General features: G+C 38.0%; 2 protein-coding genes across 2 annotated transcripts in view; both read left to right on the forward strand.

Annotated features, from left to right (window-relative positions):
* Positions 1 to 25,595, forward strand: part of rabgap1 (RAB GTPase activating protein 1) — a 76,718-nt gene that overhangs the window by 34,934 nt on the left and 16,189 nt on the right. Inside the window, 8 exon segments of the mRNA XM_030150664.1 lie at positions 14,659 to 14,772; positions 16,872 to 16,946; positions 17,506 to 17,631; positions 17,878 to 18,021; positions 19,577 to 19,618; positions 19,928 to 20,056; positions 23,903 to 23,995; positions 25,415 to 25,525. Coding sequence (XP_030006524.1) covers positions 14,659 to 14,772; positions 16,872 to 16,946; positions 17,506 to 17,631; positions 17,878 to 18,021; positions 19,577 to 19,618; positions 19,928 to 20,056; positions 23,903 to 23,995; positions 25,415 to 25,525 — 834 coding nt within the window.
* Positions 1,690 to 25,576, forward strand: LOC115430576 (probable G-protein coupled receptor 21). Its single transcript, XM_030150665.1, has 3 exons — positions 1,690 to 5,702; positions 13,571 to 13,573; positions 25,547 to 25,576. The coding sequence occupies exon 1, from the start codon at positions 2,976 to 2,978 to the stop codon at positions 4,215 to 4,217; it is 1,242 nt and encodes a 413-aa protein (XP_030006525.1). The 5' UTR covers positions 1,690 to 2,975; the 3' UTR covers positions 4,218 to 5,702; positions 13,571 to 13,573; positions 25,547 to 25,576.

Below are 25,595 nucleotides of genomic sequence, written 5' to 3' on the forward strand. Positions count from 1 at the left end.
ATAATTGCCCTGCCTCCCAAAGGAAAGGCAAGGGATATTTTTTTTTGGTACGGTTTATTTGTTTGTTGGTTAAGACTCTAGCAGCAAAACCATTGGCTGAATTGCTACCAAATTGCATTTATAGATTGCCATTGACCCAGAATAGATCTGATTACATTTTGGGAAAAGTAGGTCAAAGTTCAAATTCTTTATGAATTTTTAAAATCTTATTTTCCCCATTTACTTATAATTGGCGAAATTTCAAATGTCCATAAAAACATCAATTTTGTTTCAGCTTACTTGGCACATATATAGAGGCAATAGATATGCTGACATCAGTACATGCATAGACATGATGACATCAGCTGGATCGATGCCAAAATAAGCTACAGTACATTTGAGGGGCGGGGTTTGTTGTGTCTGGCACCACTTGTTTCTGTGTGCAACACTAAAATACTGTAAACATACCACTAAATTGGCAATTTAATATGAATGGTAGGTGAGTAGGAAAGTTCTGACAGCATTGTTTTTGTTTTTTTTATTTGCTGTACAATTCCTCTGAACAGTAAATCATATGCTAAAATAAAACCAGTCTGTCTTAAGAGTGTGAGATTGCCTAGTCTCAGAATATAGTCACGTATATATAGTTATAGTTATAATCAGCTGGTAAAACTGATGCATATGAAGGTGTTTTGACAATTACGATAAAAAAGAAGAGTTTTTAAAATGTTTTCGATTTACAGTACTTAGAGCTAGCTTCTACATATTTTTGTCAGTCAGACCCAATTTTATTTGTTCTCTGAATTAGAATGTTTGTCCCGTCACTAAGCCTTTGGGTGACTGCATTTTATTACCTCCGCCAGGAGGTATTGTGATCACTTTGCTTTGTGTGTTTGTTTGTTTGCGCGTTTGTTTGTTAGCAACTTTACGGGAAAACTATTACAACCATCTTTACGAAATTTTACCCACATATAGGCCCAGGCCCTGGGACGAACTCATTAAATTTTGGACCAAGTAGGCCAAAGTTCAAGGTCACAGCAAGGTCACAAAATCTCAAATTTTCCTGTCTCTCATCATTGAGCAATTTTCGAAAATTCATAAAAATTCAAAACGACTCCGATTAGCCTCCAATTTGATACACCCGTAGCTTATAACAATATCTTGTATCTGGCGCAAAATTATCCACATCCATTGTGGAATGTGGACTCTGTGGTTATTTCAATTTAACATTGAAAATCCCATTTACGACACATTTTTCATTATAACTCAACAAATATTGATTGGAATTTAATATAATTTGACATACACATGACTGGTACCAAGCTTCAACTTTTTCTGCTGTATGGAACAACCTTGAAACTGTTTAATTTAAAAAGAAATAGTCGATCCACACATGCACACCATTTGGGGTGCTTGGCAGAGGTTTGTGTTCTCTGAACACTCGTCATTTTATTATATATATTACCACTAAAACAGTATAAATGCATTTTATATAAAGTTTTACTCAGTTTACATTGGGACATCAACAATTAGAGGACAGTTGAACATTAGTGCTTGCCTGGATTGCCACAGATTGTTTCAGGAGAAACCAAAGACTGCGCTTACGTCTCCATGCTATGTATTCTGATGAAACTTACTCTGATGTATTTAAGAGCTGTTTAGTTCTGTGTGTAGCATTGAAAACGCACTACATCAGTACTAGATAAGGGAACCATTTTTAGCCATACATCCATGATTACATTTGCCAACAGAAAAGATGTTTACTGCATATTTCACAATCAAAACATTGTTACAAATGTTGTGTTAGTGTAAATGTTGGAAGAGGTTGCAGTGATACTACAAGTGAAAAGTCAGTTTTATTACATTCAGTTCAACACTGAATATGGCTAATTTTATGATCAGAGACAGGGTGTTTTGAGTTTTTGTGTGCTTATGAAAAGCACTGGCACAGAAAAAATGTGGAGGGGTGGGGAAAATGGCAGCCTCGTGCCCTTGCCGTTTGTGATTGGCTGAAGCCATAGGGAAGAGGAGGGGCCTCTTTGCCACTGTTTCTGTAGAGAGGGAGGCAGGGGAAAGAGGCGAGAGAGAGCAAAGGAAGATAAATGAGCAGAGAGGGGTTCTCCCAGCATCGGTATGCCTGCCTACCTCATTTTTACTTGATACTTGCTGCTCCTCTGAGTAGACACAAGAGCTGAGGTGTGTATCTGGATGTGCATCAGCCACACTGCGCACTGCCTTCATCCTCTCCGCTCACGCCAATCTGTTGTAATCCAGTTGTGAAGGACCAGACAGAAACTGCAAGCGGATATGAAAGAGTCTTGAAAGGCGACTAAAGGAGCAGCAAGAAAGGAGAGGAAAAGAAGAGGAAACAGGAAAGAGAAGCAAGACAGAGGTGGAGTTAGAGGACAGAATAAAACGGAGGGAATATCAATTTATGCATGCAGTGTATTACAAAATGTCTTTTACTAGGAGCTGTGTTTGTGACTCTGGACTGTAGACGGATAAGAAAAAGCTTCAGTCCGTTTTCTGCAGCTGCAGCAGATGTTGGAGCCATCTATGACTTTATAGGGAGAGGGGACATTTTAAGCACAGATTGGAGTTGAGTTCCTTAAAACAAAGTCAATTTTTTTTCTGTTTGTTTCCTTTTGGTGCCTAGAGTGGGGAGGTTTGCTGTACTGGAAAAACAATGCACGTTTCTTTTTGTGTGTAAATATTTTTTGTGTGGACCCTGGTGATTTTGTACCGCTGTGTGAAATCACAACTGTCTGGACTGAGGACAAACCCCGGGAGCTTCCTCACCTTTGTCTGTCCTTTCTATCCCTCCTGCATTTGAAATGGCAGATGGCGGCAGTCTCATGATGGAATCACAGCATGGGGCTTTTTATTTGGATTGAAAGCATACAGCTCGTTTCAGTACCAGCCCCCTACCTGACTAAATAGTCCTTGGGTTCATTGTATCCTTGAAGGGCCCCTTAAGACGAGTTTTTCTGCCCAAGATGATGAATTCCTCCCTGGATCCACTGAACCACAGCTCTACGGACCCGTCGAACCTTTCTGCTCCCTTTTGCCTACTTGAGATAGGCTACTCCCAAATTTTTAACACCTGCCTACTTGAAGTGTCTATCATACTACTTCTGACTGTTCTGATTATTTCAGGAAATCTGGTGGTGATTTTTGTGTTTCATTGTGCTCCCTTACTCAGCCATCATACCACCAGTGCTTTCATCCAGACAATGGCATACGCTGATCTGCTGGTGGGGGTCAGTTGCCTGTTTCCCTCCATGTCCCTTCTGCATCACCTCCAAGGCCTGGACCCCAAACTCACCTGCCAGGTGTTCGGGTACATGGTATCTGTTTTAAAGTCTGTTTCAATGGCATCGTTAGCGTGTGTTAGTGTAGACCGCTATATTGCCATCACACGACCTCTGACTTATGCATCATTAGTAACACCGTGTCGTGTGCGCTGCTGCATTATTCTCATATGGTTATACTCTGCCCTGGTGTTTTTACCATCCTTTCTCGGATGGGGTAAGCCTGGTTACCATGGTGATGTGGTAGAGTGGTGTGCAGTTGAGTGGAGGACTCGTCCGGTTTTCACAACTTTTATCGTCGCTCTGCTTTATGCCCCAGCTGCTCTAACTGTCTGCTTCACCTACGCCAATATCTTCAAGATCTGCCGGCAGCACACCAGAGAGATCAGTGAGCGCCATGCACGTTACCGACCCCAGCAGCTGCAGGGTCCGGGGTCAACTGTGGGATCTACAGTGAAGGAGGCCAATGTAGTGGACCAAGGGCAGTTGCCCCACTTAACCCAGTCACAAAAATCACAGCACCACCAACCACATTATCAGCAGCCCTCATCAACGTACCCAGACAAGCGATATGCTATGGTACTGTTCCGCATCACCAGTGTGTTTTATATCCTCTGGTTGCCCTACATCCTCTACTTTCTCTTGGAGAGTGGAGGGATCTACCATCACCCAGCAGCTTCATTTCTCACTACATGGCTGGCCATTAGCAACAGTTTCTGTAACTGTCTCATCTACAGCCTCTCTAACTCAGCATTCAGAAAGGGCCTCAAACGGCTCTGCTCTTTCTGTTTACAGAGTAGTGGCAGTGGTTTTGGGGTGAGGAACACCAAAAAGGCTTTCGTTGGATCTGTTGACAGGGGTTGTGGAGGGCCTGGGTATGGATACGGCCATGGAGATACTGGAATCAGCACAACATGTCATGTGTAGCGAGAACACAGTGAAATCACTGGGCCAAATTAGCATTTGAACTTCTTAAACCAGGTCTGATGTGGCTGCTGTAAAATGTCACCTTAAGATGAAACATGTGATAAAGACAGGAGGAGGCATGAATCTGCCTCTGCCACTTCTCTTGCATTTGGAGGGCATGCAGGAGTCTGCACTCTGCGCATGTCACAGCTGGCATTGAAAGATGAGAAGAAAGGGAGTTGAGAAAAAGCGTGGAAGGATAAAAAGGCTTAAATTAGCCTGCAAGCTGTTTACGGAAACCCAGCATACTGTTTGTGAACAGGTGATGGATGGAAGGCGACGTAAAGGAGAGGAAATAGGTGTCTGACCATCTCTCCAGATGTGAAGTCTAGTGAGGTCAAAGTGTTTTTCCCATCCGTTTTTCTTCAGGAAAGTGAACCTAACTTATTGCCAAATCAAAATATGATATGGACTGATTATTAAGAAGATTACATTATTTCAGAAGTGTATGTGCAGTATGTGAAACATGAACTTTATCTGTTGCCCATTATCAGCACGGTATGTGATGAAAGCAAAAATGAAGAAATAATTGCAAACACAAGTTAACTGCTGTGTCCTACTATTGTAGTGCTGAGGTAAACTGCCAATATCTGCTTTTTTGGTTTTACATGCTCTGATCCCCTTCATGTTTATAAATGTTAAAGGTGATGCAAATGAGTGTATACGTAGTTGGTTATTTTTGTTGTGAACCGTATTGACTCAATGATTTATCTCATCGTATGATTGATGAATTGATTTGTCAAGTCAAAATTTGAAGAGATGATGTAGATGATCTAGAGCTTGTACACATTTTATAGATTGTTTGGCTGAACGGCTTATGCTTTGTCAGCATCTGTTGATGATTTTTTAATTATTTATTGATCCACATTGTTGTATGAAACAAGAAATATGTCTTCAAGTAAGAATTTAGTTTACAAATATCGCTGTTTGTAAAATATGCCATGAAATTCTACCCTGTTTTGGTGTACGACTGTTAACCTGACACTAAGAGAAGATTTGTTTTTGATCTTTTTTTTCCTGTAATTTTGCTGTACAACTAAAATAGACCAAGTCAGAACAAGACAATGATGGGATGTATTTTTTTACTAAAGTATTATCAGTGGTACATCACTTGGGGTTATTTTTTCAGTAGTTAAAATGTAAAGCAATCAGATAAATGACCCATTAGCTGTGATCCTTCTCCTCTTGTTCTATCGATTGCCTTAGATCAACAGTCTTAATATATACTGTATCGTGACTGCTTTATTGTGCCTGAGTTTGGGGACTGTTGCAGGCACACACACACATACACACACACACACACGCATACAAATAAATAAACAGTGTGACACAGGGGCAGCACATGACAGACAAACTATCAGCGAGGTGTGTGTCTACCAGCGAACCCCTCTTGTTGCACCATGATAAAGGTTCAATCTCACTGTCCTAGGAACAGTATTTGTGTGTGTGTGTGTGTGCACGCACACAGGATTTAGTTATCTTGTCCCCATATGTTGTTTTCATTATAACTTCATATCTAAAACCAACTCTCAATTTAGAGCAGTAATGTGCTAAAATGTAACCAAGTGTTTATGCTACAATATTACCAGTTGTAAAAGGCATCTCCGTTTCAAAAGATGGAGACTCCTGTGTCGGATCTGTTTATTTAGATGCAGATAATATAGCTTTAGCTAATTTACCACTGAAGTTTCAGTAGTGTTGAATCATGACAGTATGACATGAAGGTTGGTTTTACACAGTAATCAAGACATTGGCTCAGTAAAAAACGACTTGTTTCTCAGATTCTGTTGTACCGTTGCCTCGATATCAAACTGAAAATTTATTGTTGGGGAAAGTATTTTCTTATTCTTACAGAGGGCTGAACTAATAGACATAGACTGTTTTCACCAGGAACAATACAGACGGACTGTTGTATGCATGTGCAGGAATGAAAATGTTTTAATAAATAATCAGAGCCCTGTTTTATTGTGTAATTTAAGTTATAAACATGTGACTCAGAAGAAAGCCATACTTTCATTTTATTCCTGGAGCAAATGGATAACTTCAGACATTTATCCTCCTGCGAGCATGTGCTTGAGTGTGAACATTTTCAAGCGTTTTCTGTATATTGGTGTGTTTGAGAGGCAGTAGGTTAATCAATTCAGCTGGACTGTTTTAGGTGTTCTGGTAAAGTTTTCCTCTTCCCTCATTTTATTACCTTCACATTACTTCTCTCAGATATACTGTATTTTGTGTGTATGATGTATAAGATGTGGTAGTTGATAGATTTACTTTTGTGAAGCATTGCCAAATATTGTAAACTTTGCTATTACTGCTGTCCTTTTACACTTCCTGAAAAAACTGTCAGTATATAGAAATGGCGTATTGAATGTCTGGTTGTCAAACTAAACAGATTTATTTTTATAAACTCACCCACTCTTGTGTGTGATTAAAGTAGATTTAGCAGCATGCTTTTACTGAATTGACTGACATGTCTGTGTGAAGCTGCTTTTGTCTTTGACACTTCTTTTGAGGTGCTGTAAATGGAGTCTTTTAAAAAGTGGAAAAATGTTCAAGGCCATTATTGGATATTATTACCTACAGCAGTTAATGGTACAATTCCTTCTGGGAAAAAAAAAACAAAAAAACCCCAGAAGATTTAGGATGTCATACCAGATTATCACCCTGAAACAGACACGCAGTAGTCATTCACTTTTTCCGGTGAGAAAACAATCAACTCTCGTGTTTTTAGACGTCGCTCACTTCAGCTTCAGCTGGGCAGAGGTACAGTATCATGTTACTGTAGGTATGACTGAAGACAAAAAGAGGGAATATGGATACCAGGACTGGTCTGGAATACCAGTTACACGAAATATTGTTATTAAATAACAGCCTGTTAAAAAAAACTACTATTAAAATCCATGTAATTTCTGCCTTGAACTAATTTAATTAAAGAAATCAACTGAATACTGGTTGGCCGTTTAATGTCGGTGTGGGATTTGTACTGTCCACTGAACGGACTGTACGCCTTCACTCAAATAATGCACTTTACCACTGCATGTGCAGTTATTTGTCTTTTCTGTTGTGAATTTTCTTTTTTTTTTTTTTTTTGTTTTCACAAGGCTCTAAATAGGCCACGCCAGCCTGATACTAATGTCTGACTCATGACCCAGCTGTTCTGAGACAGATTATTATCATGTTAAGACAGCGCTGACCACTGTTACCAAACACTGGTCTGGAAACGTCCCAAAAGATGCAGGAATTTAGATCTGCATGTGTTTTTGTCAAGAATGAATGCTGGAAGTTGCTCACAGTGAACAATGAGGCATTTGTGAGTGTTGAACTTTGAGATAAAGTTTTTGTAACGATGTATGCTTTTATAGATGGAGAATGGTGGGAGAATGTAAATGGGTAATATGTTGAAGTTTGCAGTCTTTGTGAGTGTCTTTACATCCCATGATGCTTTGTAGGTGATAAAGCTATATGCTATTGTAAGATGTACATGTTGTGTATATGTACTGAGAAAATAAATGTAATATTATCTCATTGTATTCAGACATCTTTGTTCTATTACTTTGCTTCAAACAGACACTTAAGAGAAAGCATCATATTTTTTCCCCCTTAATTCTACCTTCCAATATTACATCAACAGCAATTATTACCCACATAGTTTAACACACAACTGCTTTACTATCTGTGACAAATGAAAGACTCATACAGAAAAAAGGAGCTTCTACTGTCTAAGGTTATCTGAGGGGAGGTTGTAGGTTTACGTACATAAATGCTGTTGGCTGAAGATCAAGTAGAGCAATTGAGGATAGTAATGCTTCTTTTTTTTACCTTTTTGGAGGAATTTTTGTAGGTCTACCCTTAGCACCGACCATATGCTTGACCATGGCTCAGGTTCTGTCAGCCTCACCGTCCACTACTGGGGAATTGATAAGATTTAATTGATAAAAATTCTATGATTAATTCTTCTTATTGGCCTGATTTTTTTTTATCACTTGCCGTGCTGGTTTATCATCGCTTTTCTGCCAGTCAGGGAAGAAGCTAGTAGTCTTGTGACTGCACAGCCACTCTAAGTTGAAATTAATATTTTACCAATTTAACAAGTTGTGAAGTAGACCATGCTTGTTTCTTCCTCTCCGTCCTGACTGGTAGTAAGACATGAATCAACATCAGACAGAACTAAGAATCTGAAACATATGCTTCTGATTGGAGAATTTGGAACCAGTTATCACCTTAAACCAATTCTCCGATGCCATGCCCATGACAGTTTAATAAAGGGATAAAATGCCTGGGTTACTGTAAAACAGCAGCATCATATCTGTCCTGCAGTCGACTCCTACCACTATTTGAAAATTAGACCTGAAGAAAAACCAGGCTGTTGTGGTTTTGCAGTGTTGTTATCATAATTAACATGGCTTCCCTCTCTTTTCACATCGCATACATAGTTTCCCTCTTTCCTTGTGCTGAAGCAGTATATCAGTGCACAAATGGCACAGAAAGTAGGGCAAGAGACAGATGATTAAGATTTAATGATGGATGACGCTAAGGTGAGGAAACAGCGCTATGGATAGCATGAGCATGTGCACTGCTGATTACAGATCATTTAAGAAGAAAGGATTTAAAAAAAAAAAATGTTATTCAATCCTAATTTAGTGAAAAAGAATTCTAAATCCCACTTGTATATCTGCAACCTCTATCACAAATAAAAAACTTTCTCCTTGACCATAAATGTATCTTTCTGAAGCTCTAAAAATTAGTCACTGTTTCTTCTCCAATTGTAAGTTTCAGTCTGCGAAAAGAATCAAAACTGTTGAACCAGGGTTTGTGTCGAGGCTGGTGTCACCCCATGTTCTCTGGGCATCTCAGCAGGGTCCTTTTGGAGCACAGAAAGAAAAACAAAATGACATGTCAGCTATTGTGTTGAGTCAGGGAAAATCAGGGACATAAACAATAGAAGGCTAGTTACTCAGCCTTCCCACGGAAGCCCTACTCTGATACTTTATTCCTACCTCTAAACATACCCACAAACACACAGCGCAGTCATTTTTTTTAATATGGGGTCTGCAAGGACATGTCTTTGGGTGCAGTATCCCCTGGCTTCCCTTCAGTTTTCGATGCTCTTTGATTTCCCCACAGTGTGGTTTACAGTCACTGACAGTAAATGGTGCTATTGTAGCTTTCATTTAGTGCTATTAACTTCCCCGTAGTCTGTTGTTGACTTTCTGGAAGGACCAGGGCAAATTTTCTGACTGACTATAGTAAGACCTTCCCGTCACTGACTATGATTGCACTATTTTTCAGAATATGACAATATGTGAAATTTTATATGGGTCAGAATCGAGACAGTACTCACCAAAAATTAGATATGCAGTATGTTTATTTTAATATATTCTTTGTTTGTTTCTCCAGTAACCCCTATTTAAAATATTTAGGATTTTTATAAAATAATGCATATTGACAACCTTTTAAGTGCTTTTTTGTCAATGTCATTTGTTGCACATATGATATAATGTTGGTAAAGACAAGCAGAAACATGACCAGTGTGTATGCTGCCTTTGCCCAGTCGCCCAGGAATAGGCTCCAGCATCCCTCCAGAGCATTAAACGATTTGGAAAATTAATGAATGAACTATGTTTTTAAATAGTTATGTGTTGACAATATGATACTGATACAGATAAACATTATTTATCCCCAGAGGGAAGTAAATTTTTCCTTGACACTCATTTTTATCTTTTTCCCTGTAACTCGCTCTGCCATTTCCGTCCAGTACCATGACACACCGTGTATGTTTTCTCTCCCCTCTCACGCTACCCTCATTCCAAACCTCTCTTTAAGCGGACAGACAGACGGACAGAGGAAGCTAATTGGCCCATTATGTCAGAGGCCTTTGTACATGCTCTCACCACTTCAGATAAGTGTGGCTAAGTGGTGCTTGTGCAAACATGGATCCTTATCATTCACTGAGAGACTGAATCCTGATGTAATGAGTCCTTCACACTGGACGCAGTGACTCCACCCCTGTGCTTAAAACACAGCAGTACAACTGGATCTAAGTGTGAATGAGCAGGTTTTTAGAGGCGCTGGTGCACCACTTCACACAGCTCTTTGCCCCCGTGACCTTTGATGATATTTAACGTGGTCAAGCCCTTCTCCGTCATCAGAAACAAATGACAAACAAAAAACACTTGTCTGAAAATGATTCTGTCAGTATTACAATTATGTAACTTGTTAAAAACCAGAACACAGACCACCTTAACCTTAACTGCAATTTGACTAACCCTACCCCCTACAGTAACTTTAACCCAACTCTGTCAACTGTTATCCAACAATTCTTTGTATTTCTATTGTGAGACCCATATTTTGTCCTTGAACGGGTGCCAAGTCCCCATGTGTGACTGTATAAACAGATCTCAGACTCAGATTACAAAACCAAAATGCTACAAAAAGCTCAATAATAAAGTAACAGATTAAACAAAGAATGCATCAGTAATAAAAACAGGGGTTATATACTTTGGTGTGTATAACATAAGTAACAGTCATGCACACACAAACGAACAGTAACCGTGGGTCACAGGGTGTGGTGGCAGCACTAGAATGGATGTTTTGTTTCATGATTTAAAAATAAGCTCACTGCTGTTGGTCTCTGAAGCCCATTAGCTCACTTTGTTTCAGCATTCCTTTCTTCCTGCATATCTTCTCATACCTGCATTCTGTTTTGTTTCTCTCTTCCGCTGTGGAAGTTAGAACACAAAACCTTGGAAAAAGAAGAGGGAGAGACCTGACGGGCAATAGAGAGAGCAAGAAGGGATAAGTAGCTTCAGATTTAGACAGGGAATGAACAGATGTAGGTGTCTGAGGTACTGCCTATTTTTTATTTAATCTTCTCCAACAGCAGGGCAGTTGCATGGTAGAGCTGGAAGAAGTTAAAGTTGAGACAATTAGATGATTAATTGGCTACACATTAAAAATTAAGCTATGAATTCATCTATTTTATTGTTCATATGAAGCTATGTGACTCATTTTCTAAGTAAAAATGAGAATTAATTTTTGATGATAACAATAATAATAATCATCATCATCATCACGTACAGCTGCAACAATGTATTCATCCATTAGTTCTCAAGTATTAAACAATTTAATGTCTATATTGATCATCAGTAATAAGGTTAAAGCAAAAAAAAAAAAAAAAGACATAATTCAAAGAAAAACACATTTAGGACGCTGGAATCAGTTTCTTGTCTTGCCTCTAACACTTTGCAGATTTTTTTTTTTAAGCTATTTTTAAGTGTTTTATCATCTGCAATCCAATGTTATTTTATGTAATCCTTAATTTTTTTTTTTTTAAGTGGCTGGCACTGGTAAAGTCTATTTTATTGTATTCTGTTCTATTCTATTGGGTTGTAGACCGAACAGTGTGAACATGTGAGGATGTTATGTTTTAGATTTTGGTTAACATTAACATTGTAAAGGCCAAACAGTAAATCAGTCATGCAGGGTAATAACTGACAGATTAATTGACTGTGGGAATAATTGTTAGTTGCAGCCCTACAATAAAGTTCTTCTATTTTTAGGTATTGACTTATGTTTTCTAAACTAAATGTCAAACTGATAAACTGAGCAAACAATCAGTGGAGGAAATAATGGTGTGGGTATTTTAAGCCCCTGCAGTAATAACGAGAAGCTTCCTTCCTGCCAGAGTGGCTTTGAGCAAGGCACCAAAAGGCACAAGCGACACTTTGTGGCATTCAATGTGAACATTTTTCTACAGGGATAAGCGAAGTAACACACTAATTTGTTCATTGAGCATAAACTTGATGAAGCATTATTGTTCCTTACAGTCGAATAAATGGCAGAAGTCTTTGGTTCTGTAACGCACTGTCTGTCCCAGCCCCAGCGCAAAAGAATACAAAAAACAAAATACAATGTGTAACAAACTGTTTTTATTTTACGTCACCACAACATTCAACCCCAGCTTCAAATCTATTTGTCTTCCAAATTCTGCATAGAGACATCATTAAATGTGTGTTTGATCAGTCACATAATGGTCGGGGTCTAGAGTAACATTACTTATTCAGAGGCTGTTAGTTCCAAATACACTGATCATCAATAATGAAATAAGGGGCTATTAATCTTTGAAAAGCAAGGCTAGTTTACAGTGTGGTCTGGTGTATTTACTGATCTCTGTGCATGTGTTTGTGAGTGGGTGGTATTTCCACTGTGGAGGGATATCCCAGAGAAGTGTGCAGCCCCAGGCTCATGTCTGTATGGTGGAGTATATGGTCAAAGCTCTAGATGTGTGATGCTGATGTCAGACTGCATGTGCATAGTATGTGTGCAGGGAAGAGTATCATTAAAGAGCAAATTCAATAGAGGTACCTCAGCTTCAGAACATGCAGTTGAATAGATGGTCAATGTATATAAAATGTTCATTTGCATGCTTACCCACTCAAAGCAGTTTTAATGTATGCTGCAAACGGATGAAATTTACTCCTTATGTATTGAAATTTGGTGTGAAACAATAGCAAATTACAATATAAGGTATTTTTTGATAGACAGTAGGGATGGGAATCTTTTACTATCTCACAATTGGACTCGATTCCGATTTTTGGGGCTACGATATGATTCAAAGTCGATTTTCGATTCAAATCAATTTTCGATTCAAAACGATTTGATTCATAATGATTTCTGCTTCCGTCTATAGGTGTGCAAAGGATCCCCATGATCTACTCCAGTCTGCTTTGCAAGACAGAATGACAAGTGCAGACATTAAAATGTCTTTTTCACATTTATTCAGTTTTAAACATTTATCCATGCTTGGCCGGGAGTTTGGTGAGGCACAGCAGTGTGTGTTTGTTTGCCACTGGTGGCTGACTCGTCACCGTGTCCTTAAGCTCTGGGTGATGCCTGCTGACAGACTGAGCTCATGAAATCACAATGTATGTGACACCAGTTTATTGCATTTGGTGTGCTATACGTACGCATTTTCATCCTTTTGCGTGTTATTTAATGCCATTTGATAGCGTGTCAATGCACTAGCCGCTGTTCACGCTAACCCTAACCATTAATCGCGCTAATGGTGTCCAGACTGCCGGCAGATTGGTTTTATTTTTTTAAATCGATTTTGGGACATTTTAAATCAATTCTGAATCGTAGTAAATGAGAATCACAATTTTTATATGAATCGATTTTTTTTTTTGGGCACACACCTAATAGACCATATCGAAACAATTCAGTCAGTGGCATAAAAGTATTGACATTCAGTACCTAACCCTACTCCTCATCTGTAAATTTTTAATTTTTTGTTATTCCGTCCTACATGAGATCAGATTGTTTTTGGCAACAAAACAATCACATATGGAATGTTTATACTAGTGTATTGTTGTACATTAGGGCTTATTTGGGAATTTTCTTGTGCATTTTTATTCCGATACACTTTATTTCCTTTCTCATCAATATGTAAAGAGATGTATTCTTTAGCAAATTTCACATTGATTTCTTTTGGCTGATTGCTGATGAAAAGACCTGAGTTTTGCTTCAAGGAGGAGAACCTTTTTGTAGCAGACTTTACTTGCAAATTTAGGAGAAAAGACAGAATATTTTGTTTGAGACCAAGCTGTAAAGGTAGTACGACCATTGTAAGTATATTTTCGGTGTCCTGTAACCTCACAGCATGGCATAAAATATAAGAATGATAAAATAATTATATGCAGAGTGGATTCACAGTGATAAAATTCAGATCCATAGTATTGAAGCTAAACTGAACTCCCTTTTATTAGTCTGTAACAGTGTGATTCATTCCATAGCTGTTTTCCTGTTAAGAGGTCGACAGTCTGATGTCATTCAGAGGTTTATCAGTGAATTCCTTCCTACAGTCATTAAGAGTCGGAGACAGTATGTCACAAAAGTAACTTGATTTAAGGTTCTGAACATTTCGAGTCCCTTCACCTCATTAAATCAAGACATGAGAGACATGATGTTTCCAATCAGTTTTTCTTTACCGTTTTTCTCTACTGACAGTCATGGTTGTGTAATAATTTATGTAATTGTGTATGAAAGTTTTGGAAAAACAAACCAAAAATGTTTGATGCTTTAATGTAATGAATTGGTTTCAAACTGGAACTAAAAATGCCCCAGAACACCAAGAAAAAAAATCCAAGTGATGTGCACAGTTTATCCTGTAGAAGAGGACACTCTGTGCCTGTTATTCACAAGGCGCTCTACTGTTGGTCTAAGCAAGACATCTTGAATAATACTGACCACTGCTGGGCCTGTGCAGAAGTAAAAGTTGACTTGGAGTAATAACACAAACTAAAACGTTGCATTAATTATATTATTGTACTCTGTTTTTGTGTCTACAGTTTAATAAATATGTTGTGTGGGTTTCTAATACCTGTCTGCTTTGTGTCTCTGGTAGGAGTCCCCTCAGGACAGTGCCATTACCAGGGACATTAACAGGACATTTCCAGCTCACGACTACTTCAAAGACACTGGTGGAGACGGACAAGACTCCCTCTACAAGATCTGCAAGGTGGGTTGCACAATCACAAATGTAAAAGGTTGCTTTTGTCATTTTTATTTTTTCTGGAATCAACACAGTTCATGCACAGGATGGAGCACTCCGTTCTGTCAGCACTGACTAAATAAAACTTTATACATAGATTATAAATTTATATAAAACATATCTTTCACCTTGAGCATAAGACACTATAGCTACATGTTTAAGCCTGAAGCAATTTATATAATTGCCTCATTACAGTTATTTGGGCTAACGTGTGGATTTGATAGAATAGAATAGAATAGAATAGAATAGAATAGAATAGAATAGAATAGAATAGATCTTTATTGTCACTGTCACAGGAACAAAGAAAATCAGTTTATCAGCTTTGTTCTGTTTAGCAGCAAAAACACTTGGTGCAAAAAAAGACCATAAAAATATCACTCAAATGCTGAAAAATGTAGGCATGTGCAAAAAGCTACAGGATAAAATATCAAATATACATATGCTACTAAAGTACTACTAAAACTACTGAAATGTACAAAAGCTAATTCTATACTACAAATGAGAAATATGTACAGCAAATAAGGATATATACAGCCAATATATGATATATACAAAGTAAGATAAGTAATATTGAGAATCTTCTCTATTCACCTGTTAAAGACAAATGTCATATTTCATTCCTATTTCCACATCACTTTGACCGATACCCTTTTAATGAATGTAGTTTCTGAGGCCTAAAAGGTAAATAATTCTTTCTTCTGGTGTTGAATTCCAGTAAAAGACTATTCTTAATTAGATGTACTTATAGTGCTACTTTTTGTGTATTCATGACCTATTGTTAGACTTTTACAAAATTAGTGGTGTAAAATTAACAGATTATTAAATTGTCTGTAAGAAATTTTCAGTATGATAATTAATCGTCGCCTAAATTGTGATCATTGTGACAGTCCTAACCATGGCAGCAGACTGTCTTATGGTCCAAAAGATAAATGCTCATGAAGACGGCATAAATGGATACAATCTGATGGTACATAAATGTTGACATGTACTTTTAATCTCATTAACATCAGTGATAAAACTGCTGTTATGACTCTCTTCAGTCATATACATGATGCAAACAGCAGTGGTGGGTTCATCGCTGGAACTATTTGGAAGTAAATGGAAACCCATCTGTTAGGTAGCTGTCTAAATGCCTCTCTCTCCAGTAGATGTATGGACACATTGTGTGGAGCAGTAGTGTGAATTGTCGGAGCTAAAGGGAAACGCTCATCAATAAACTGAACAGTTACTCTGTTTCCTGGCGGTTCAACGAGTTCACAGCAGTCATTGCTTGTCAAGGAAAGCAAAAATAAATTCCTAATCGAGCAAACTCACAAGACTCCACTGTAATCAGTTGTTCCACACTGCAGACTCACACAACTGACGCGCACACATACATGCAGACTGTACACATGCACATTGATCATATGAACAGACTGCACCTGCACATGCTCAGTGTGACACAGACACACCTGTCTTTATTGAATCCTACATGCTGTGACTTTGTCCAGTTCTTTCATTTTCACATTATTCATTATGTATAAGTCGGGTGAAGACATTCATCTCTTCTCAGACAGGCACCTCCTCAGGTGTGTCTGAATAATTCAGTGGACCCTCCCTTTCCCTTGTGTGTGAATTGAGCCACACTTTATCTTTTTAACTCATACTTGTTTATTGTGTTTGTAGCTCAGCGGGCCACTGGAAACGTCTTCCTCCACTTCCTGTGCCTCATGTTCTCCATTTCCTTTGCACCATTTTCATCTGTCTTTTCCATCTCTGTCTTTTTTTATTTTGATCTTTTGTTCTCTTCTTTCTCTCCAAGTCTCTCCAGTTGTGGCTCATGTCTATGGGTCTCTTCACTTTTCTGTGTGCTTTGACTTCATCTCTGTACGACATTACTGCACTGGAGCAACTTTGTCAAACCTCTGCACACAACTTGTATTTCAGCTCATGTGATATGATGATGTGCTGACAATATACATAGAGAGTGATTAGATATGTTGTTATACCTTTCTTTCATTGATTAGATTGGTATGGGCTGTAAAGTGTGTCATGTATGCCTGTCTGTTTTCCTGTTTCCCCTCCAGGCCTACTCTGTATATGACGAGGAGATCGGCTACTGTCAGGGACAATCTTTCTTGGCTGCTGTGCTGCTGTTGCATGTGAGTTCACTTATCAGCAAAATCCAATGAAATCCAAACATAGCTCTTCAAAATATTTTAAGAGTGCAGAGGGACTGGTTTGTTTTCATTTGACGTGTATCTTTCTGGCATTCTGCACAGCTGGAGGATGACCTGGTTTCATTTCCGAGCACAAACCATCCAGTCTGTATATTTAGTCTGAGAGTAAACATGTAACTAATAATTATTATCTGAGAATGGATCTGTGGCATTCTAGCATTTTATGTGTATTAATAATGAATGTTAATATTTGTGTTCATTTGTCATCTCAGGGTGGTTACTCATATGCACCTGTACAGCCTAAGCATATTCAACACTGCCCCCTAATGGAGAAAGATGCTGTTACAAACCAAGGAGAAAGATCATTTTTTTAATATTTATTTTAGTTTGACTTTTTGATGTAAACACATAAAGCTTAGTGAAGGTGTTTGTATGTGGAACTTGAACACCTCCTCCCCTTATAATATACGTATGTGGTCCCCTACAGTATGATTTAACAGGAGGTGCTCATCCCTTAATCTCTTGGTTTCCTCTTTTTCAGATGCCAGAAGAGCAAGCGTTCAGTGTGCTGGTTAAGATCATGTTTGATTACGGTCTCCGGGACCTTTTCAAGCAAAACTTTGAAGATCTGCATTGCAAGTTCTTCCAACTTGAAAGACTCATGCAGGTATATGGGTATAAATGTCATCTTTGCAAATAAACCGGTGGGTTTTCTGCAGTCAGGCTGAAAATATTAGTTCTGTTTGAGTTGACATACCTTCTTTTTTTGGGTCAAGTGGATGTTATTGCGTGTTTATATCCTAGTTACATTCTCTGCATCTGTTCCAAATATTTTCTGCCTGTAAGCTTTCTTCGTTGGCACACTCCTTTATTTACCTGTCTTTATCTTTCTCTTCATCTCTGTCTCTAACAGGAATATATTCCAGACCTGTACAACCACTTTCTGAATGTGGGTCTGGAGGCTCATATGTATGCCTCTCAGTGGTTCCTCACCCTCTTCACAGCCAAGTTCCCTCTTTACATGGTCTTCCATATCATTGACCTGCTACTGTGTGAGGTAAAAGATGCACTTAAATCACATCCAAGCCATCAAATCAAATTCACACACTTGAATTTTGTGTTAAAGCAGTTAAATAACAACAAATGTGTAGAGTTCATGTGTATTGTGTCTCTTGTGTTGACTGTGGACAAATTCAAGGACTTAAAGTCACTAAACAGTAAAATAATGATTAGGAATGGAGTGGTGCCGCACTATATGGACAAAAGTATTAGGACACGTTGGATTCAGGTGTTTCTTTTCTAACGGGGGTCTGGGAACAAACAAAACAATAATGACAAATGTCATAATATAGTTTATATTGTGATAAATATCATTGCGTTGTTTAAATTGGTATCTTTGCTTCCAAAATACCTCAAAGGTGGTTTTTACTTAATTTCTCTCAACATTGATTTTGTTTTTTTTGTTTTTTTTTTTTTTATCCATGACTATACGAGGAAATATTGATGTTTCTAAACCATATGGACAAAAATATTGGGACACATCATGGCTAGAGCTCGTAAGATGTCCTGTTTATGCTGAGTGGAGATATAAACATTAATATTTCCTTAACATTTAATGGGAGATTTTTCTTCCTAAATGAGATGTAAAGAAAGTACATGGTTAGTTGTGGTAGAAAATAATTATTTACAAACAGAGCATGAAAAATATTACAGAAATTAAGAGGTACAACATTTAAAATCCTAGTCATGGATAAAAAAATAGTCAATGTCAAGAGAAATTAAGTAAAAACCATCTCTCATGTATTTTGGAAACAATGATAACATTTTAAATTAAACTAACCAATACAATATTTATCACAATAAAAAACTATATTATAACATTTGTCATTATTGTTTTGTATCCCAGACCCCTGTAAGAAAAGAAACATCCAAACTCCACGTGTCCTAATACTTTTGTCCACATAGTGTAGTTCAGTCCAAAGTCAGAGAAAGATTTGTGCACTGAAATGACTCAGATGATTAGAAAAATACTCAGTGTCTGATGAAACAAACTTCTTGGCTTGACCATCTCACATTACATTTAAACCATGAAGTATTTATCACATAAGTGACATTTATAGCTCTGCTGATGCATGGTAATGGCAGCAACGCATGCAGCTGTGATGCATCAAAGACTGGGAAAGCTTTCAACACTGAGAATGTTGGACAGAGTAGAATTCAGAGAAGAAAACCTGCTCCACGTGAGACAGAGGTGGAGACTCACCTTCCAGTGTAAGCCAAGGCAGCAGCAGGGCATCCCCCCATGTGAAAGTGGGTCCGCCAAATCCCAAACCTGTCTGAGGAGAGAGTTGAAGGTTGCAGTTATTAACACCCTGCATTAAAGTCTGACAGATGTGGAGAGGATGGGCACGTGAACACATCAGGTCAAGACATGGCATGACAACTTAAGTCTATGCCTTAAATGGGGAAAAGGTCGGACTGAATGTGGTCGTCATACAGCTCAGTTTTCCATGAGTCAGTTAATTATTAAATATTGTGTTTGCTGACAGAAAATATATGTTTGTTACATTTATGAAAACTGACCTTGATTCTTTGTTTTTTTTTATTTGTAGGGCATCAGTGTGATCTTCAATGTAGCCTTGGCGCTTCTGAAAGTAAGTTGGTCAAACTAAACTGTGTACATGAACACCTGACTAGTAACAAAGACATGAAACAAATGCCAATGCAGTGGAAAACAAAACTGGAACAAATTCTACAACAATTGACTCTTGTGACAAGGTGTGAACAAACCATGTCAAAAGTCTTGTGAGCCAAAAGCATGCTCTTTTTTCTCTTTTTATTCATATATGTTTTTTTTTTTTTAGATCTTAGCTTCAGTTGCACATAAAGTCTGATCCACCAAATTCTCTCATGTGGATAAAATTTGGCCTAAATCAGTTTTTCTTTCTGCCTTTTTTCTTCAGACATCAAAGGACGATCTGATACAAACAGACTTTGAGGGTGCACTCAAATTCTTCCGTGTCCCAGTTCCAAAGAGGTACCGCTCTGAGGAAAACGCAAAGAAACTGATGGAGCTGGCCTGTAGCATGAAGGTGAGTCGAAGATGATGAAATGAAATAATAGCGTTTCAGTCACACAGCCTACAGTCACACTAAAGCTGTGCCTTTAAAGCCTGCATCTCTCAAAACCTCTTTAGGTCCAACTCTAATTTTACGTCTGTTGTTATGTTAAAAGTAGATGCTTATGTAAGTCCATTATATGACAGTCAAAAGTCTTCAAAATATCAAAACATAAACCTGTATTTTAATATAAAAGCAGGTGTGGTTGTACTGCTTACACACCAGTAGGGGCCATTATTGAGCTGTAGCAGAATCTGACTGTAAGACACATTTACACACAGTCCTCTTCACCTCACTCGGAGACACACTCACACCTGTGTCCTGACCTGTTTCAAACAGTCTGGCCTAGTTTAGAGGGCTTGACTTTGAAGGTAACTTTGGTCTGAGGTATTTATTAGTACAAACTCTGCAAAGAAACTGGCTGACTTATTTCTTTATGGAGAGAGTGTCAGGGTTTGGACACCAAACCCTCCCCAACCAACCAAAATATTTGCAAGTATTAAGTCATAGACAACCTGTTTTACTGCCAGGTCTGGGGATGTTTCAGTCCAAGTGGTAAAGAACAAAGCATGAGTTTGGGACAGCAGGTACTTTTCATACCAAGGGTTTCACTCTTAAATGTGTCATTGAGTTCAGTAGAAACATATGCGCTGCACTACATTATTCATAGTCCATCATTTGGTAAGAAAATAAAGATGTCAAACTGACTTATGACTACTGTACGGTTGGCTCTGGAAATTAAATCAAAGTGCAGGTAGGCTAATCTGAAGCTTGGACGTTACTACTCGGGGATTAACTGAGCAGATTACTGGTGCCCTCATTGACTGACGATGCTGCCTTCTGATTGGACCACAAATCTGTGTGGGTCACATGGTGCTCCAACTTCAGTCACTGTTCAGGTCAGATTTTCCATTTATACCTTTAACGATAGATAGAGATAGATATGTTATGGTCTATTTAAAGGATAAATATGATCTAAAAACTTGTAAATTCATTTTCTACCTACTGTATGTGTGGGTTTAAAATGGCAAACGAGATGGAAGATGCCGTTTTAAGAGCTGCTATTTAAAATGTGTTTTAGTAAATTGTAGTTAAACCCAAGGGATAAAGGTCCAACACTGACCTTTTGCTGTATTGGGAAATTTCCCCATGGTGGGATAAATAAAGTCTTACCTTATTCCCTCTTTTCTCTTCACCCTTGTCCTAACATCCAACTGATGGAATATACACTGAGGACAAACTATAGGTTCAATGACAAAGAGGAGAGAGAAGTTTTAGACTGTTGTACTGGCACGTTTCTATGAGTACTGTAGCCAGCCAGGTAGTTGAAGATGAAATAACACTTTACACTCTATATAAAACTTATATATTATAAGCAAACTCTTTTCATTGTAATTTTGTTGAAAGGTAAGTGTATTAATATTTTGCAGACAGTGTGAGTCAGAACACACTTGTAAACTGTAGTTGGGTCACTAAATTTATTCAGAACACAATCTGGTGTCAGGCCAGGGTTACACAGTTTTTCTGTCTCTTTTTGTCCGTGACCTTCTGACTTAAAAATGATGTATGCAAATGGACCAGGGAATTTGAATGAAAGTCATGTTTTTCCTTCTTTCCTTTTTTATTACCTGTTTGTTCTGGCTTTAATGTCAGTTTATGTTCCTTATACCTTGTTACTACATGAGCATCTGGACACAGGGTTTGATCATTTATCTGTATGTTTGTGGGTTAAGTGTATGATCAAATGACTGCAACTTTGAATGATTTTCACACACTTTGCACAGTAAAGGAGCAGTGAGGAAAAAAGTGGACAGAGTAGCAACAGGTTTTACAATAATTTGGCTCTGAAAGAAAACAACAGGGACTGAACTGCTGGTAAACAAAGGGGTCCTGCGGGGTCTTAAAATGTCTTAAAAGTCTTGAATTTACAAATCTGCATTTAATACCTTAAAAAAATTCTTTAAAATGTATTAAATGTGATATGGTAGGTCTTAAGTCATGTTGTCATAAACTTGTTTGCTGTACTGCATTTAAATCTGGGAAATGTCCATACTACAAACAAAGTATCATTAGTTGACTCAGTTCCACCCGTTCCAAACCAACAATTTATACTGAAATTAGGCACCGATTATTGCTAATTTTGCAGACCCCGGTGAGAAATTACTCATGGAACGGTGGAAATCAAGGTGTTGGAGTAAATCAATACATTTTCCTAAATTCTAGGAGTCACAAATTTTTGCCATTATGGCTGTGAAATAGGCATTGGATTCTGTCTTAAAAAGGTATTAAATTGATCTTGTAGAAACCTGTAGGAACCCTGTAAATAAATAAACTGCAAAAGAAACCAAGAAAAGGATCCAAATGAGGCACCACTTCCCTTGAATGGCTTGAGTGGCCATACTTTTTTCTTTTTCTGTGCCACCAGATCCTGAGAGTTTGCACAAATAGACACACTCACATGCAGACCCAGTCTAAGACCAGGACAACATGTGGGACATGCTGTCCCAGTTCTGCCAGCATCAGTAGGTGATGAATGCAAGAAACATTCGGATCATTGGAGACGCTGTGGGATAATACTTACCCCAAGATATAACACAGATATCTAGTCTTACAAATAGATGCATTAAACAGAATGGTGCTCTTGGTTTGTAGACTCTGCATCAGTTCTCTCTTAAATGCTGAAAATGGGGCACACAATGTTCATTATGTGGGAACTGTCTCCTTTAAAAGACCAATGTAAGGCAGCAGCAGGGCAGTGAATGGCCTGTTGATGAGACGGCCTAAATGCAGGGTGTGTGCAAACTGCAGCTTTAGGCATGAATGTGACTGTGTGTGAGACTGTGAGTGTTTTTAAATAGGACACTGTTTTGGGTGATCAGAGGTGTACCATGGTACTTTAATACTCTGGGCTGAATATTAAATCAACTTTATGTGCTCAGTTAAACTTATACTGTTGCAGCCAAAGAAGCATCTAGGTCTACATTTTTAATTATCCATCATCTACTGTTGTGTATTTTATTAGTTTGACATTTATGTTCATGTTACAACCTAAACACCTTTTTTTAAAATGAAATCCCATCATAAGACTAACAGTATTTTCATCCTGTTGATCAAAGCTTTGTCCATTGGTTCCTAGTATGGATGTCACTCTCTATAAAGTAATTTCGTGAACATTGCCTCAGATTGTAGTTTTTGGCGAGTGCTAATCCAACAGAGATTTACTGGTTATTAGTTTTACTCAGAGGTGACGTATAACTCATTTGGTGTATCTGTTGTGGATTTACAGCACCAGAATGGTTTATGAGGGATTGACAATGTTTATATGTTAATTGAAGATGCCACCCACTGCTGCAGTGTGGCTCTGTGATTTATTATCAGGATATTACTGCACAGACAACATCAGACTTTTGTTTTAACAGATTTGACATTTTCGGGGATATTTAATAAAAATTAGGTGACAGGTGGTGGTCCGAGTGTAACTGTGTGGACAGGGACATCGCAGCTTGTCCATGGGAAATAAGTGGTTGCGAATCCGTGCGGTAATCTCTGCATATGTTCCATTATGTCTCATTCAGATTCTGGACTGGAAAACACTGCAGTCCTGCAATGATTATAAATCTTGTGTCCTTGTTTACAAATGATTGGATGGACTCTTTTCTCTGGCAGCCACCTGAAGAGCACAAGCCAGACACTGTTGGGCTAGTTTAGATTTCCATTCCTCATCATGTTTATAACTATAATTAGTCTAATTCTGCATTTGTGTCATACACTTAAGAAGTCCTAAACATTTCTCTATCGTGTCCTCTTGTGGTCTCACAGATTAGCCAGAAGAAGCTGAAGAAATTTGAGAAGGAGTATCACACCATGAGGGAGCAGCAGGAGCAGCAGGAAGCCCCCATTGAGAGATACGAGGTAAATGGGAACACACAATATTCACTGTCACCTTTTGTGTATCATTTGGTTCCCAATTACACTCCCAATTTGCATTCATTTCTAGTAATAAGAGAAGGAACCCATTTCACTGTTCTGTTTTACCAATTTATGTCTCCAAAGTGCTGCACCAACACCATCACCTGCTGGTCTTAGACACACTATCTGTCATTTAACTTTTTGTCTTTTTAACTAAAAACTGAGTGTATTATTGTGGGAGGTTTTTCATTGGTCGGAATAGATCATTTTTATTATTGCAGACCTTGATAATTCTACAGGAAAGAAAAACTATGCAGCACAAAAAGGCCATTAATTGTGGATGTCAGAAATCTTCTGAAGGACACTGGGTTGGTTTTATACAGTTCAAGCTCATCAGTAACAGCAACTCAAGTTTGGTTTGCTCTTTAAAATTCTCCTACCAAACAAATTTATACTTCTCTTTTGCCATGTGCCATGCTTTAATCATAACTACTGAAAATTATTTTTGTCATCTCAATATAAACATGACCTAATTAAAGTTAGTAAGATCTTATTTCATAAATTATTATACTATACTTAACATATTAAATTCAGTCAATTCCATGTATTGTAGCAGTCACTGGATAATTTAAAACTGAATTCTTATATGTGTCTTTACATTAATAAATAATCCAAGAGACAAGGATTCAACAGCATAGTTACTTGACATTACAGTATGTCAGTGGAATCATTTACACCAATTCTGCCATCCAAGACCTACCAATAACATCCTAATATGCACTAATACATCAGTACTGGCATTGAATGCTATTTCACAGACTACAGTACCTGATTGTTTATTTATTATGTTATATTAAGTGCATTATTTCCCCCATACACTCAAAGATGATGTGATGAAAAGCTGAAAGATTTAAAAAAAAAAAAAAAAAAAAAAGTTGTTTTCTACAAGGCACAAAAGTGGGGATTAATAATAGCAAAATATAAAACCAGATACAACATTTGTATCATAATTTGCTACTTAGTTACTTGTCTATTTATTAAATACAAGTTTCGGGCCAGATTTTTACAGTTGCTAAATCCTTGTACTTTTACTTTACAATTCATATATTGTAGAAATATTCAGTTTTAAATGGGTTGTGTGGTTCTGTTAATGATACACAAACCAGTTAAACATTACAGACAACTTTTTACATGTCATCATGTTCTTAACACTCAGACTCATACTTTATATGAATGTGCAACTCTTCTCTGATGATCAACTCCTTTTCCCTGCTCTATTCACTTTCCTTCCTCTTTCATGTACATTCACTTCTCATATTCTCCTCCTTTTTTCTGTCTCCTTCTGGTCTATTTTCTGTTCACTTTCACCAATCTCCTTTTCTTTCTTCCATTTTGTTTCTGGTTCTCTTGTCTTCTGTCCAGCGGGAGAACCGTCGTTTACAAGAGGCCAACATGCGTTTGGAGCAGGAAAACGACGACCTGGCACATGAACTAGTCAGCAGCAAGATAGCTCTGCGGAAAGACCTCGACAACGTAAGCTGTAGATAAAGTTAGTGTGTGTGTGTGTGTGTGTGTGTGTGTGTGTGTGTGTGTGTGTGTGTGT

The sequence above is a fragment of the Sphaeramia orbicularis genome, chromosome 12 (genome assembly GCF_902148855.1).
Source record: "Sphaeramia orbicularis chromosome 12, fSphaOr1.1, whole genome shotgun sequence".
Classification (NCBI taxonomy): domain Eukaryota; kingdom Metazoa; phylum Chordata; class Actinopteri; order Kurtiformes; family Apogonidae; genus Sphaeramia; species Sphaeramia orbicularis.

Excerpts from the sequence above, each read along its gene's own strand:
- LOC115430576 (XM_030150665.1), top strand. The coding sequence starts at position 2,976 with ATGATGAATTCCTCCCTGGATCCACTGAACCACAGCTCTACGGACCCG.